This window comes from Coturnix japonica, chromosome 5 (assembly GCF_001577835.2).
Source record: "Coturnix japonica isolate 7356 chromosome 5, Coturnix japonica 2.1, whole genome shotgun sequence".
NCBI lineage: Eukaryota > Metazoa > Chordata > Aves > Galliformes > Phasianidae > Coturnix > Coturnix japonica.
In genome coordinates this window covers 40,015,859-40,030,999 of record NC_029520.1, presented here as the reverse complement: position 1 = coordinate 40,030,999, position 15,141 = coordinate 40,015,859, and the positions used below count along the sequence as shown (strand labels likewise).

General features: G+C 35.1%; 1 protein-coding gene across 4 annotated transcripts in view; it reads left to right on the top strand.

Moving 5' to 3' along the window:
* The window catches only part of RPS6KA5 (ribosomal protein S6 kinase A5), a 60,251-nt gene extending 45,591 nt beyond the window's left edge, over window positions 1-14,660 (top strand). For all 4 annotated transcript variants that reach the window (XM_015865277.2, XM_015865278.2, XM_032444881.1 and 1 more), the window contains 6 exons: window positions 2,146-2,239; window positions 3,528-3,698; window positions 6,352-6,543; window positions 7,145-7,304; window positions 8,199-8,362; window positions 9,350-14,660. In XM_015865277.2, the coding sequence (XP_015720763.1) occupies window positions 2,146-2,239; window positions 3,528-3,698; window positions 6,352-6,543; window positions 7,145-7,304; window positions 8,199-8,362; window positions 9,350-9,589 (1,021 nt within the window). In that variant the 3' untranslated portion in view covers window positions 9,590-14,660. The remainder of the gene's footprint in view (window positions 1-2,145; window positions 2,240-3,527; window positions 3,699-6,351; window positions 6,544-7,144; window positions 7,305-8,198; window positions 8,363-9,349) is intronic.
* Window positions 14,661-15,141: the final 481 nt, after the last annotated feature.

The following is a 15,141-nucleotide window of genomic DNA, read 5'->3' as shown; positions in this document are numbered from 1 at the left end:
TGAATCCTGTTTGAAGTGCATATTTTGGAGTGGGATAGTTCACCCTGAAAGCTTCATTAACCAGAATTTCTCTTGATACGTTGGGACTTCATACGTGCAGTAGACACCTAGATTGGATATTTTAATCTGAATTTCTATCATAAATCTGCACTTAGAATTTTTTTTCTGTGGTGCATGCAGAGCTGCTGATCAGTACTTCTGAAGGAAAGTATTTCCTTAATCGTAAGGAAGCACTTCCTTAATCTTAAGGAAAAATCCACCTAAAATAATGGAAGTATTGATTTTGGATAACAATGATCGAATCAGTACTGACTTTTCACATAGGCCTAGACTTTTAGGAATGACATCCCTAAATGATGTTACTCACAGGTTCTTTTGCTCTTTTTCCTTCATCTTGGTGGACCAGGCTAAATGAAGGTAAGGAGTGGTCTGTGTACAAACATTTTTCAGGGTTGCAGTCTGTGAGCAGATGCAGAGCATGTTTATGTAGTTTCTAGAGGTAGCAGTGAATCTGTTCTCCAAATGACAAGACACAAACCAGCCTTGAAAAAGAAACTGTTAAACTGTAAATAACATTGCTCTCAAAAACACAGTAGCTCTTGCTGATAGAAGTGTAGTAGGTTTCTAATAACTTCTTTGCCTTAAAGTCAGACAGTCTTATACTCCTGTCCATCAAAGATACACACAACCTGAATCCTACACCTAGGCAAATCTATTCAAGGTACTTGGGATGAAGGCTAAAATGAATAATTCCTCAGTGGTCATGCTTTGTTAGTACAGCTGGACCTATCCAACATTTTAATGTTTTTTTCTGTTTGTCTTGAACCCCAGTGAAACAGCAGGGTCCTGTAAGCTTCCCTGAGTTACTGTTTCAGAGCTTCCATTTCTTTTTCATAATGCTGTCTGTCTACAAAACTGAGATGCAAACCATTTATAGAAAGGAAACACTCAGAAAAGTCCAGGCACATATTTCAAAGATTTGTTTACTTTACATTGAGCCCTTTTAGCCTGTTTCCTAGATCCACCTTCTCCTAGTAGTTCCTAGGAGGGAACGATTATCTAAGATGGTTTTTGAATTTGCCAAGGACCTGAAATCACTTCCAGTTTAAACAAGAAAATCAACAGAGATACAAGTGAAACAGCTTAGTTTACTTCTTGATTTTCTGCAGCCTGCAGAAAGACAGAATTTTTCTGTACAAAATTCTCATTGTGGTTCTGACCCTAATTAAATAACAACAACAACACAGAACCATTTATGCAACCAGAAATGCAGAATGTGTGGTGAGAGAGATGCTACCTGTGTTATCTATTCGGCCATTCCCTAAGTTAGTACAGGACCAACCTTTCTTACTCAGAAGGAGAGAGTTTTGACAAAAATATTCATGTCTTTTTTTGCCCTAAAATTGTCATTGTGTCTATTTAAAGGAAAACAAAGTGGTGTTCTCCGCAGTCACTATTCATGTGGGTTGTTGTAGTGTTCAACATGCTGAAATTTTTTGACTATGGATACTTAAGAACTTCAAAGGAAATTGTGAGATCATTTTTTACTTTGGAGCAAGACTCTTATTTCTTCTATTTCATATTTTTATAGTCATCTGTTTAGGATTTCCTTTGTATTGCGTAGCTTCTATACAGACCATGTTACAGGTTTTATTTTTTTTCTAGTATGAGCTTATTATTTCTACGCAGGAGTGGCAGTATTCATCTTCTATATGAATGGAAAGAGTTGGGGCACTAATTTGAGTCTTCAGGATAAAGCTGGGCTTAAAGATATTTGTAGGATCAGAGGGGAAATCAAATTGGCCTGGTCTAAGGGAAAGGTTTGTTTTAGATAGAAACTGTTTTGTAAAACGTTTTCTGCTTTTCCTGTAGTAATTTGCAGTTGCATCAAAAAAGTCATTTGATTTGGGTGTGGCATTTCCTAAATGCCCTAACTTGCAGGGTTACATGGATAATTTTGCTCAGCTTCTTTTGAATGTGGTTTTAATTCTATTCAAGGGGTTGTAATGTTAAAAAACAAAAAAACAAAAAAAAAGCAAACACCTGAATAGCCAACAATTAAAAAAAAAAAAAATAGGTGTTACACTTTGAATGTGCAACTTGCTTGGTAAAATTGGTGGAAAATGTTTTCTTAATTTTTTTCAGGATGGAAGCAAACACCCAGAGAGAAATAACAGCTCTGAAACTCTGCGAAGGACACCCCAACGTAGTGAAGTTGCATGAAGTTTATCATGACCAGGTATTTTGAAGCTATAATCAGCATTTGCCAAACACATTACTTTGTGTTTTCCAAATGTGTCTAGAAGTTAAGCTTACTATTATTGCATAGACAACTTATTTCCTAGGGCTTTTGTCAAATTTTAAAACAGAAGTTTATAAACATGAGGGAAATCAACTTTTTACACAGATAGTGATAGGACAGTGGGGAATGGTTTTAAAAGTAAGGAAGGGAAATTTAGATGTCAGAGGGAAGCTCTTTTCTTCGTGAGTGGTTAGGCACAGGTTGACCAGGGAGGTTGTGGATGCCCAGTCCCTGGGGGTGTTTAAGGCCAGGTTAGATGGGGGTACTTAATCTAGTGTCTGGTGGCCTTGTCTTTTCCAGAGAGGTTGAATTTGATGGTCCTTGAGGTCCCTTCTATCCCAAGCTGTTCTATGATATGATTCTGTGATTCGGATTGGATCTTAGGAAAAGGTTCTTCACTAAGAGCATGGTCAGGCACTGGAACAGGCTCCCCAGGGAAGTGGTCATAGCACTGAGCTTGCCAGAATTCAAGAAGTATCTGGACAGTGCTCTGTGACATGTGGTCTGAATTTTGGGTGGTCCTGTGTGGTGCTGGACTCTGATTCCTATCTATTCTTTCCTACTTGGGAACACAATATTCTGAAGACCAGAAATTTTCTGGTCTTGACATTTCTGCAAATTGTCTAAAGAAACTCCAGTTTTTAACTTAATCTGTCACTTTGATCAAATTCTTTATTAGTAATCCAGCCTTAGAGTGTTACTTAGTTATGTTTAGTGAGCCACAGAAAGTTTGCTAGTGAAAATACCCTTATTCTTTCTAACTTTTGGCTGTTCTCAAGGCATAAAGAAAAACTGCAAGGAAGGATATCTGAGAAGTACTACTAGCAATAGAACTAATAGACACATTGTGCTTCTGAGGGAGTCTTGCTGCTTTCTGTACACACAGCCATCCTTCTGCTCCTTAATATGCAAATAATGTGCAATTTCCTTTCCTGTATATTTCTGTGAAATTGATTTTTATTTTTATTTTTTGACCTGTTCCCTTGAACACACTTTTCTTGGCTTTCAAATGTTACATTGGTACTGTATTTCAGGGGAAGGAAGTGCTCGTAGCCATCACAGGCCAACACCAATTGACTTTTGAGAATGCTGATTTCACTTTCTGGTCCCAGTAAAGCTTTCTGAGAAGCATACCATTTGTTCAATTGAAAGACATTTGAATTGCAGTCATTGTGTGCTAATGTGTATATTTCTAATATCCCATCTTTTTCTCTATGGTTTTTAGCTTCACACTTTTCTGGTAATGGAATTACTGAAAGGAGGAGAATTGCTTGAACGTATTCAGAAGAAGCAGCATTTCAGTGAGACAGAAGCCAGTCATATTATGCGCAGACTTGTTTCAGCAGTGAGCCACATGCATGATGTAGGAGTAGTCCATAGAGATCTGAAACCTGAGGTATAGTGACTTCCTTATACATGTTTCAGTATTAAGCTCTTAAATTTTTCTGCAGTTGTTTCTTAATTTTTATAAAATGGTATCCCTTCCACAGGCATTTCTCTGTTATTAGGTAAAAGTAACTGTTGGGAAAGATTTTGAGTGTTGTTAGAAAGAAAAAGTACACTATAACATGTTTGAAAACATTCTTTACCTATTTGGGGAACAGTTTATACTAAGGGTAAGTATACTTGCTGTATGAAGCACTTCATAAGTAGAGCTGGGCTGCTTGCTTACTTTGTGCATTTTCATGTTCATTTAGTTACCTTAATTCACTTGCTGGGGCTTCTTTTGAAAGCAACTGCTACACCCTGATACCATCGTATTCTCCAGTTAAGCACAAAGTGAAATACAGTCTAGCACAGCTGACTAATGGAGATGCGTGATTTGTGTTCAGTGACTTAAGTAGTTTCTGAAGAGGAAAAAATCATATTATTTCATATGTATTTTTAAGGAATTATTGCTCTGAGTATTAACAGTATTGTGCTGCAGCATCTTGCCTTCAAGACAGTTTTGTTTACTATAATGCAGATGACCACTGGTTTTGTTCTGTTTCCCAGAGACAATGTTTGTTCCTTCTAGTGGTTTTTGTTTTGTTTTGTTTGCTTTTAATTTCTCCTAGGGATGGTGTAGTTTCATGTTAGTTTGTCCAGCAAGGACATTATATTGTATTGGTGATTACAGTCAGCATATATCATTAAATAGCTACGACATTTGTATCCGGATTTAAAAATGATCTGTGGTTCCTGCTGTCATTTCACCTTTTTGTAACATGCATTCCAATACTCTACAGATGCATCCCTTTTATAGTAGTTAGAATTCTAAGTGTAAACTTCTAGATGTTGGTATTTAAGTGCTAAACCTATGTTTGAAAGCATCTCTGTACTGAAAAAGCAGTGAAATAAAGAAGAGCTATTGTGAAATTCTAATATATCAGTTAGGAATATGACTTTTGAAAAAGTTTCTGCTTGTACCATCAAGGAAATCAAACAGCTTTTGAAACAAGTCCTTGTTGAAGTAACAAAAAATAGAAATCCATTTTCACTTCCTTTTCTCCCAGTTTTATTCTTATTGCCAACTTGAATCTAAAGGCCTGACTCTGTAAAGCTGGGCTTCTTTCAGCCGTGTTGTAAGTTAAAGCAGTCTTTGGTTCCATATCATATTCAAGAAGAGAAGCCATGAAAGTGCAAGTAATGAAGGGTTAGCAAACAATTTATAGAATGCATTTCCTTTACAGAGTTGAACTTAACCAACCTGTCTCCTTCCTCTCCTTCCTGCTTTTTGTTTTGAGAGTTACTATTTTAGATTCAGGCATGAACTTAGTATGGGATATGCAGTTTTCCCAATATAGATGTGGTTAGTGCACCTTTCTATAAAAAGATATATAGAAAACTCTGATGCTCTAACAACTCCAGTCAGATTTGTTTTGATGTTCAGCTTTGGCATCTGAACTGTTACTAGTAAATCTGCTTTTAAAAAATGGAACTGGTTATGTGTCAATAAAGATGGGGCTTCTTTTTACTAGTGTGGACTGGAAGGTTCTTCTGTTTAAGCAGCAGTAATTAGACCACATATATTGCTTTGCACAATAGAGGGTATGTACTGAATTAAAAAAAATAATAATAATCAGAAATTACAGAAGAATTAATGGAGCATATGTGACCACTTGAAACCTATCAGTAGAGGATTTAGGGATTTTTTTTTTCCCATGAAGTAATCAATAATCTGTGAACTGGGCTCTAAGGATATTAGGAAAAAATATACCAAGACATAACCACAAAATTATAGGAATTGGAAGGGAGCTCTAGAGTTCATTCAGTGCAACCACCTGCCTAAAGCAGTCTCCTTACAGTGAGCTGCAAGTGCTGTTGACTGCAGCTTTGGGGTTTTGGTGAAGTACAGTTTATTTACCTAGTCAATAAAGGAATCTCAACCCAACTTAGGACTGTATCTTTCTTTCTGTACATAAGCAATTTCACTTTCAGCTCAAGAGAGATCTTTATAAACCAATATTGTTAAAATTGAAATTTCCACAGTGCATGTAGCATATATCATCTTTTATCCATGATGAATGCTCTCAGGTTCTCCTTGTTGATTTTCTTGCAGTCTAGGAATTGATTTTTTTTTCTCTCCTCTTATTAATGAGTTTGAAAATAATTATTTCATGTTCAATCATTGATCTTTTGAATTAGAAAAATACTTATGGCTGTAGGCTTTCCTAGCATTGAAGAGATCAAACAGTGAAGGTAACAGCAGAGCTTTGCTCTCCTCTGCTCTCTCAAAAGTTCAAGGAGAAGTAGAAATCAGTAATAATTAATCTCTGCCTCAGCTACTTTTCATAAGCCTCACTCTTGTATATCCCTTGAGAAGTGCACACAGAGAAAAGAATAGATTATCTTAAATCTTCTCCTGAACTGATGACAGCTTGTCTTTCTTCAAAGCTGAAATGCTGTATTCCATATGTAAAGCTGAAATTCTCGGGAACAGCTGAAATCAAGTTTTATTACTTTTGTTTGATGTTCTGTTCTGTAGTAATAAATGTAGAAGAATACCTAGTAGGCTGTTCTGAACAATTTTCTAATTAATGCTAATAATTATATTGTTTGCTTTTCAGAATTTGTTGTTTACAGATGAAACTGATAATTCAGAAATAAAAATAATTGATTTTGGCTTTGCTCGTTTAAAACCACCTGACAATCAGCCTCTGAAGACTCCATGTTTTACTCTGCATTATGCTGCCCCAGAGCTCTTTAATCACAATGGTTATGATGAATCCTGCGATCTCTGGAGTTTGGGAGTCATTCTGGTAAGTGAATGGGTTTTTAATTTATAATTTTATTATACGTATTTACTGTTTAGTAAAATGCAAAGAATTCAGCACAGTTTTGGATTTGTATTGGGTAGATGGTACATTCAAGTAATGCTGCTCAAATAATAGATTCCAAAAACAGTTATTTTCTGGGAGTGGAGATTATTTTTTTTTTTTTTCCTAAGTAGTAAATTTAATTCAGTATTTTTGGGAGTTGAAAAAAACACTCAATACAGTCTGGTTCTTAAAAAGAAACATTCTTGTTAGATTGTACAGGCATCCATATAGTCTTCTGAGAGTTTTGGTTCAGAGTAGGAACCAGCCTGTACTGCAAAATACAGAAAACTGTTTTCAAGAGAAGTAAGCTTGGTACAAATACCATCATGTTTTGACTGAGGTTTCTGTAACTTACAAATACTTTTTCTTATAAGGGCTCAATTGATAGTCTTGTGTGTTTAGCGCTTTCTATAGCTTTGAAAATGTGCTAGTCAGTGTTCTATTTTATACTGCTGGTGATGCTGTAGAAACAGCAGTAACTGCCTATGTATAGTTTTCAATAAATATGTTGTTTGTTAATATTATTTTGTTCTTGTGACAGTATACGATGTTATCAGGACAGGTACCATTTCAGTCTCAAGACAAAAGTTTAACATGTACTAGTGCTTTGGAAATTATGAAAAAAATAAAAAAGGGAGAATTTTCCTTTGAAGGGGAAGCTTGGAAAAATGTTTCTGAAGAGGCCAAAGAGTTAATTCAAGGTAAGTAACCATGAATACTTTGTTTTTCTATTTCCAAAGGTATCATTTATAGCACTATCTGCTACCTGAATGCTGTCTAACCTGACAGAGTAGAATGCACAACTTGAGCTACGAGTTTTGCTCACAGTCGGACATATCAAAATGAGGTTCAGAATTCTACATATGCTGGGCATAGCTTTCTAATGTAGTAAGATGTTAATAGAAGGTTAATGTTTTCATTTCCTGGGGTAGGAAATAACTGAAGAGGTTTTGAAAAGTTGAAAATAATTTTAAAAGAATAAAAATAGTTGTATTTTGGTTATGTGAAAATGCCAGGTTTGTTGGTGAGATACATATTTTAAAAGTAGAGCTTTATCAGAAAATAAATGCATTACTGTCTTTTCCCTTCAACTGTGTCTTTGTACAAGTGTGCCAAGACTGCTGTATTTCTGAGCTGTTCTGTTTGCATTTGCTATGCTTTGTGTTTCCTTTAACCATTTTAGGCATCGAATTAAGGCATTCTAATATGAAGTTGTGAATCTGTGTAGAATCCGGCTTAGGAGGAGTCTTCATGCCAAAAGTGTAGGCATATCCAGATTCAGATTTTAGTGGACTGTGCTGAGAATCTGGGGATTGCTTTCTTGGATTTCATTCTAGACAGGTTTTAAGTGACTGAATCCTGTTATTTTAGAATTCATGTGAAAAGAGATGAGTTATCAAACATGTAACAATTTCTTGGTTTTAATGGTTCTGCTACAGTGAATGATGGCATAACATTGTGTGAGCTTTATTTAGAATAAACATTGGCCTATGTGGGATAAATATTGTCATGACTTAGTTATCAAAGCAATGCGTTGTCTCTTAAAAGAGGGCAAATAGTTCACAAGTGAAGAGAATGTAATATATTTCTATTAGGGCTTCTGACAGTGGATCCAAACAAAAGAATTAAGATGTCCAGTCTGAGATACAACGAATGGCTTCAGGATGGCAGCCAGCTGTCATCTAACCCTCTAATGACTCCTGATAACTTGGGCTCTTCAGGTGCTGCAGTTCATACGTATGTCAAAGCCACTTTTCATGTAAGTTCTAAAATAATCTTTTGTTATGTAGTAAATCATGTAATTTGCTAATCTAGATTTCTGTAGGTTTTCTTCTTAAATAAAAATGTGTTTGTCCTTGTAATTCAGTGATTCCTTATAATTGCTTTTTTTTTCCATCTGCACCAAACGTTTATGAGTAAGTACAGTGAAAATAAAAATGATGAGACAAAAATGAATTTTCACTTTTTTGTATAAATGAGGTTTTTTGGGTTGAGAGGCAACTGCTAATAAAATATCTGTAAAACTATTCTGTTTGTGTTAATATTATCATCTTGCACTATGTGCTTCATTGAAAGCTTTAAAATATATTGAAAGACCTTCTAGCTTTTGTAGAAGGGAGAAGAAAGTTTCTGCTTAAGTCACTGGAATTCTTATCCTTCTTATAGTTACGAAATCAAGATTATATATGTCTGTACATTATGTATTTGTATTTTAAGTATCATGGATACTTTAAGTAGACTTGCTCATCTACCAATATTTGTTTACTAAATAAGTTTGAATTTCAGCTGTATTGTACAAGCATAGTATTGACTGTCATTATTCCTTTTACAGAAAATGAACTGAAATTGAGCATTTCTGTGCTGAAGTACTTGTATGCACTTATAACTAAGCAGAGAAAAAGAAAAGTTACTTTGAGATGTCTCAATAATGCAAAATAATTTGAGCTGAAGGAAAAGAGTTTTATTTACTTAAAAGAGTTTTATTTAACTAATTGTACTTCCTGAAAATGTAATCTTAATGTAGTTAAAGTCTCAAAACTAGTCTCTGAACTTAGAAGAACAGGAAGGGGAAAATGCCAGTTAATATATCACATATAACTCAAATACGGATAATGACTAATTGTCCTTTAAGTATATGTAAAGGCTATGAAAATTGCTGGTATAACTAAAATAATAATTGTTTTATTAGCCATAAAATGTCTTCAGTATCTTAAAAACATTAGAACTACCTTTTGTTTTAAAACAGGCCTTTAACAAGTACAAAAGGGAAGGATTTTGCCTCCAGAATGTTGACAAGGCACCTCTTGCAAAGAGAAGGAAAATGAAAAAAACGAGTACAAGCACAGAGACGCGTAGCAGCTCCAGTGAAAGTTCACATTCTTCTTCCTCTCATTCTCATGGTAAAACTACACCAACAAAGACACTGCAACCAACAAACCCTACAGACAGCAATAACCCAGAAACTATCTTCCAGTTCTCTGACTGAAAAGCAGAGAATATTTTGTCTTGAAGATCTGTGTGGTTATAAACTGAGCAGTACCTTTGTCTTCTCCCACCCTTCCTCCCTGTGGCTTACAGGCTACAGAAATATGTCCGCCGCTTTAATAATGTATTTCAGTCATACCTTTTTAGCTTCATATTTCAGTACATTTCTTTTTAGCATTAAGTTTGGTATCACTGGATATGGTATAATACTATATGACAACCAACATTGTATTCACTTGGGATAAATTACTAGTCTGCAGTCAGGCTCCTCATAGTAAGGAGCTATTCTGCCCTTGGTACAGCTTGGAGGAAAGCTGTTTCTCAGCATCAGAATCTTCCTCCCAGTTTCTTCTCCACTGTTAAAAGAAAGGAAAGCTCTGTAAAACATAGAACTCTTGAATCTTCTGCTTATGTCCAGCTATGCGAAAAATCTCATAGCATTTGATTCTTCCTGTACCTAAGGAATGATTGGTACAATCCACCAAAGAAGTGAAGTACTCAAAGGCCTCTTAAATTTGTGATGACATTCTATGACATTTATTTGAATTTTGAGAACAGAATGAAGTGTTGTGCAACTCTTAGGTTGCTTTAAAAAGTTGTTCCATATCTCTTGTTTTAAACAATTGAGAATATGTCTAAGATTTTTTTTATTTATTTAATTTTTTAGAAAACATCTGGAGTAAAAGATGTCTGATAAGGTGACATGTCAAATACTGTGATACAGTAATCTTTGTTTCTACTTTTTGAAGTTAATAACTTTTAAAGTGTTTTACAGATTCTAAAACATGATATTACAGAAAGCGAAATTTCATATTGAATGTTTGAAAAATGGTCACGCGTTAAAATGTCTATTCCAAGAGTTAACTATAATTTATATTTTCTTTTTATATTTACACAAATACTTTAAAATACTGAGATTTTTTTAAAGATGCAAAAACTTCGGTTTCAGCATTTGTTATTATAGGGTCCATACAAATATATACCAAGTTATTTGAATTTTGCATTGTGCAAATACATCAGTGTAATAGTGACTGTAAAATATTAGAATATATGTTTTCTTCTTTGCACTTTATAACATCAAAATGAGATGTTTTATAATAAAGTGCACTCAGATTTCTCTTCCTACAAGGTGCTGAGCACTGTTTTATTGGATCGAGTGACCTGAAATCCGCATTATGTGGTGGCTGTGGTCATTGTGAAGGAGAATTCTGTACTTTGCAGGTGTGAATCCCTGTATATTATCCGCTGTTTCCATTCCTTACTTAAAACTGCAAAACTCTTTCTATCCCGCTTTTACATTGTATATAACAAATACTAGACCTGGGCACCTTGTGTGTAGTGTAGATGTTAACAACTTATGCACTGGGAATACTAAAGGGAAATTATATTGAACACTGTGCTTCACAACTTGTTCACTGTGGTGTTCTACAGTGAAGTATTTCCTACTGTGATAGTATAGTATGTACATAACTGTTTGGAATCATAAATGTGACTTACAGAAACATCAGCATAAACTTTTAAATCAGCATATTTTATAAATTTATGGAGAGCTCTTTTATTGCTCGTATTCTCCATGTCTAGAGACAACTCCAGTTTTGCAAATGCTTAGATGTGTAAGTTTCCACTAAAGTTAGATTGAATCATTGTGTAAAGTTAATTAAATCCTAAATTTCTGTGATGGTAGAATAATTGACAGGAGGAATTTGTTAACAGATTGTTCTACTCTAAAGTAAATTAATACGAACCCTATGCAAAAAGAAAAAAAAAGAAAAGAAAAAAGATATAGGAATTGTTTATATCAGTGGTTTTATTTATAGAATTGCATCAGATATCAGTATTGACAAATACAATACATCCATGTTTACAGGGATTGTGTGTATCAAAACAAGGCTTTGAAGCCCAACATGTTTGTTCTGTGTTTCTTTGATATTAATAATGGCATTCTGAGGTTTTGGAATTGCTCATGTGAAATAGTTTACTACTTTCTTGATGTGAATGTCAACAGTAATTGCAGCATTAATTTCAGGTTGATGTGAATATTGAGATTTGCACTGTTTATGTAGAGGTAGTATATTTAAAGATCAGTATATGTGCTAATAACACAACCGATTTTAAGTGGCTGATGTTAAAATATTGAAAAATAATTGTCAATGTAATATATTCAGGTTTGCTTTCTGAATGCTCTTTTTGGAAGTGATCTCAATAGTGAAAATGGCTCATTTGTAAAAGAATACTTTCCCTCTCCCCAATAAACTTGCTGTAAATACGAAAACAACAATCCACAATTAATACTTATTGTGTAGTCAGTACAAGTAAATTGAGGGAGGGAGAGAAGGTTGTTCTTAAATTTTATACCTTGAGGATTTCTTGGAATTTATTGTCTTCATAGTGAGAAAAACAAAAACGCAATTTTGGGTTTGATTTCTTTCAAGCGTAGCAAAGAATCTCTTAGATGCCAAATAGCTCTGGAATATTGTGACCCTTGTGTAATAACTTTTTCAAAGTTGGAAGCATCGTACATTTGTTTTTCTCTCGGGAAATTTAAGCTGATGCCTGACAAACTGATGAAACGAGAAAAAGAAGATTCATACAAGAAACTGTATGTTGCAGATGATGGCTGTGTTGTCTGGTGCTGGGTTTTTTTTTTCCCCCACACAGGTTTTGAGAGATTGAGTCTAAAATGATTAGAGTAGGTCACTTGCATCAAATACAACTTTTACTCAATAATATTTCTCTTTCTTCTTTGTGCTCTAACAGTAGTTATTTAATAAAAGATTAAAAACAGGATGTTTTTTGGTCTGGGTAAGTAGTCCTAGCTGTTGATTCGCTTTTGCTTTTAACCAGTTACCTGGGATAGCTGAAATATTATCACCTCTGACTTTCTACTGCCTCTGGGTAACAGATCTTTTGTATTGGATGCTAAGCTGCTTGGGTTTATAGATAGGCATCTTTACATAAACAAATTCTGTTTACACTGAATAAAACTGGATTTGCAATCTAGGCAGCTCAAGAGTGGGTTCACTTTTTGTTCAGATGCAGGAGGCTATTTACTCATGGCAGAAAGATGTTCTTTTCTTCAGCTTAATCTCTTGCTCAGCCTGGCACTCCAGGTATGATAAACATGGACCAGATTTTTAATATTCATACCAGTATTTCAAATCTGAGGTATACAAGCTAAGCTTGATTATTACTTCAAATACTTTTTATTGCCGTCTTAAAGAGGTGTTAGACTGTAAACTGTTTATACTCGAATTTCATTTAAGGTGCTGCTATGTGTCAAAAAACCTTAATGTCTAGTAATGATCTTTCTTTACTATTATCAGATTTGACACATTCAGCAATGTTGTGAGATTTCTTTGAAAGATCAAATTTCTTATCAGTAAAGATGTTTATATTAATCTTAAATGTACTAGCTACTATGTTGGTAAAGCTATTTCTCTGTAGTATTTCTTGAAATGCAGATATTAATGGGAAAGGTGTTAGAGGAATACAAACAAGGTAATATTTTTACTGTTCCTCTGACATGGTGAAGTTTCTACCCTTTTTATAAGGAAAAGCAAATGAAATGTTTGTTTCTTAGTAGAATGATCTGTGCATCTGGCATTTGTATTGTTTTCTGCTACAGAAAATATCTTCATTAAAATACTATATTGACAGTTTTGAGAGAGAGCATAAAAATACAGTATTGCATCAGAATGATTTGAAACTTGTGAGTTGGCAATTGCTGATGTATGTATCCTCTCTGCCCTTTTCCGTGGCTGCTTTTTGGAACAAAATAACAATACCTGCACAGCCATGATCCCTGGTGCTCATCCAGGAGCAGAATGCTGTCTTGTTAAGAAAAATAAAAGGAAATAATCACATGATTCTCTTATATGTTTTATTAGTTCTGATGACGTGTTGTAGAAGTCTCTTACGTTTTCAGTATGCGCATGTATTATGTATGTGTGTGTAGATTCATGCTGTATTGCACAAGTCTAGGCCTCCATTGAAAGTAATAGGCCTTTTGTTTTAAGAGAACCTTTACATAACTTTACTTACTGTGTGAATTCTTGACTCATACAGATTCAGAGGAGCAGACAAGGGGACTTCTGCAGAAGAGGAAGAAGGTTAAGGGAAATTAATAATGAGAAGCTTCAGGTGACATGATTTTTGTTATTCACTCGATGTAATTCCAGGTATTTTTATAACAAATCTTGCTGTTTTCATTCTTTTTCCCCATGTACAACAGTCTTTCACTGTGCTGAATTTTACATTGCAGAGCATTGCATTCCTTTCCTTTGGGATGCTTTTGCTGTAGAAGCGTCTTGATCTTTGTTTACCTGTCAGAAGTACTTTTGAGTGAGCTCCTTTGATCCACAGGGCACTGGAGTCTGTAAAAGATGACAGTGGAGAGCTATTGGCTAACTCTCGCCCACTCTCTGTCATTTTTATCTATCACTTTTTCAGTACATAGTGGGAGTTCAGAGCACCTGCATAGGAAGGAAGGTCTAGAAATCAGGATGATTCCAGTACTGTGTACTAGGGCAGGAAGTAGTGATGCTCTTAATTTCTTAAACCAGTGGGAGCAGTCTTGTCTGATGTGGGTGGACGCAACAAGAGCAGAGAAATGTAAGCCACCTGGAATTATATGAATTTGAATAAAACAGCCTCCTGTCCCCCCTAGGGCTGTTTCTGATCCTTTTGGCTCCCAGCTCTGATCTTCTCCTGGTTCAGGTGTTATCACCTCTCAGCCAGCCTGTGTTCTATCAACTTAGCTGAGACATCTTGGTGAACACTGATAATAAAAGGGATTGATTGATTTTGAAGTAGGAATGAAACACTGCAAAACTTAATATATTACATCAATTTTCGAAAGCTAAAGTTCTGCTCGAATGTACAAAGGAGTCCCTGCTATTCACATGTGTTGTAGATATACGCCATAACAAAATCTACCTTAGTACGTTTTATCAGTTATGAGAATAATTTTGTTTGACACTTGGAGGTATGCTAAAATATCTTTCATGTATAAACCAGTTATTGTAATTATGGCAAAGTGAGGAGAAAGGAGGAAAAGTCTGCAGACTGTGATGCAAAAAAGGGACAGTGCTGAAGGTTTGCTCCAAGGTATTTTTACAGGTGACAAGGGAATCAGAGTACCATTGTATGGTCTGAAGGAATGTATTCATAGTGAAGTCTTTCTGCTATTTTCTTTGAAAATAAATGTGTTGTGAGGAAGAGAAACTAAATTAATTCACAAAAGTAGTGAGTACCTCAAAGCTTTTCTCTGATGTCTCCCTAGTGATTTCTCTTTCTTTGAATACATAGCTCACCTATGCATAATAGTTTCTCTCATGAAGCTGTGCATACTTGAGGGAACAGATTCCACTGTAAGTTCATTGTACAGTGATGGTGTAAATCAGAACCCATGGTGCTATATCCCTGCTGCTGCAAAGGTGAAGTGTTAATACTGTTCTCTGTAATATGTTTTGCCATATCAGGACCCTTGTTTTGATTTGAAGACTGTCAGATTGGAAGGAATACCTGAGATCTGATTCAAGAGAACACCGAAGT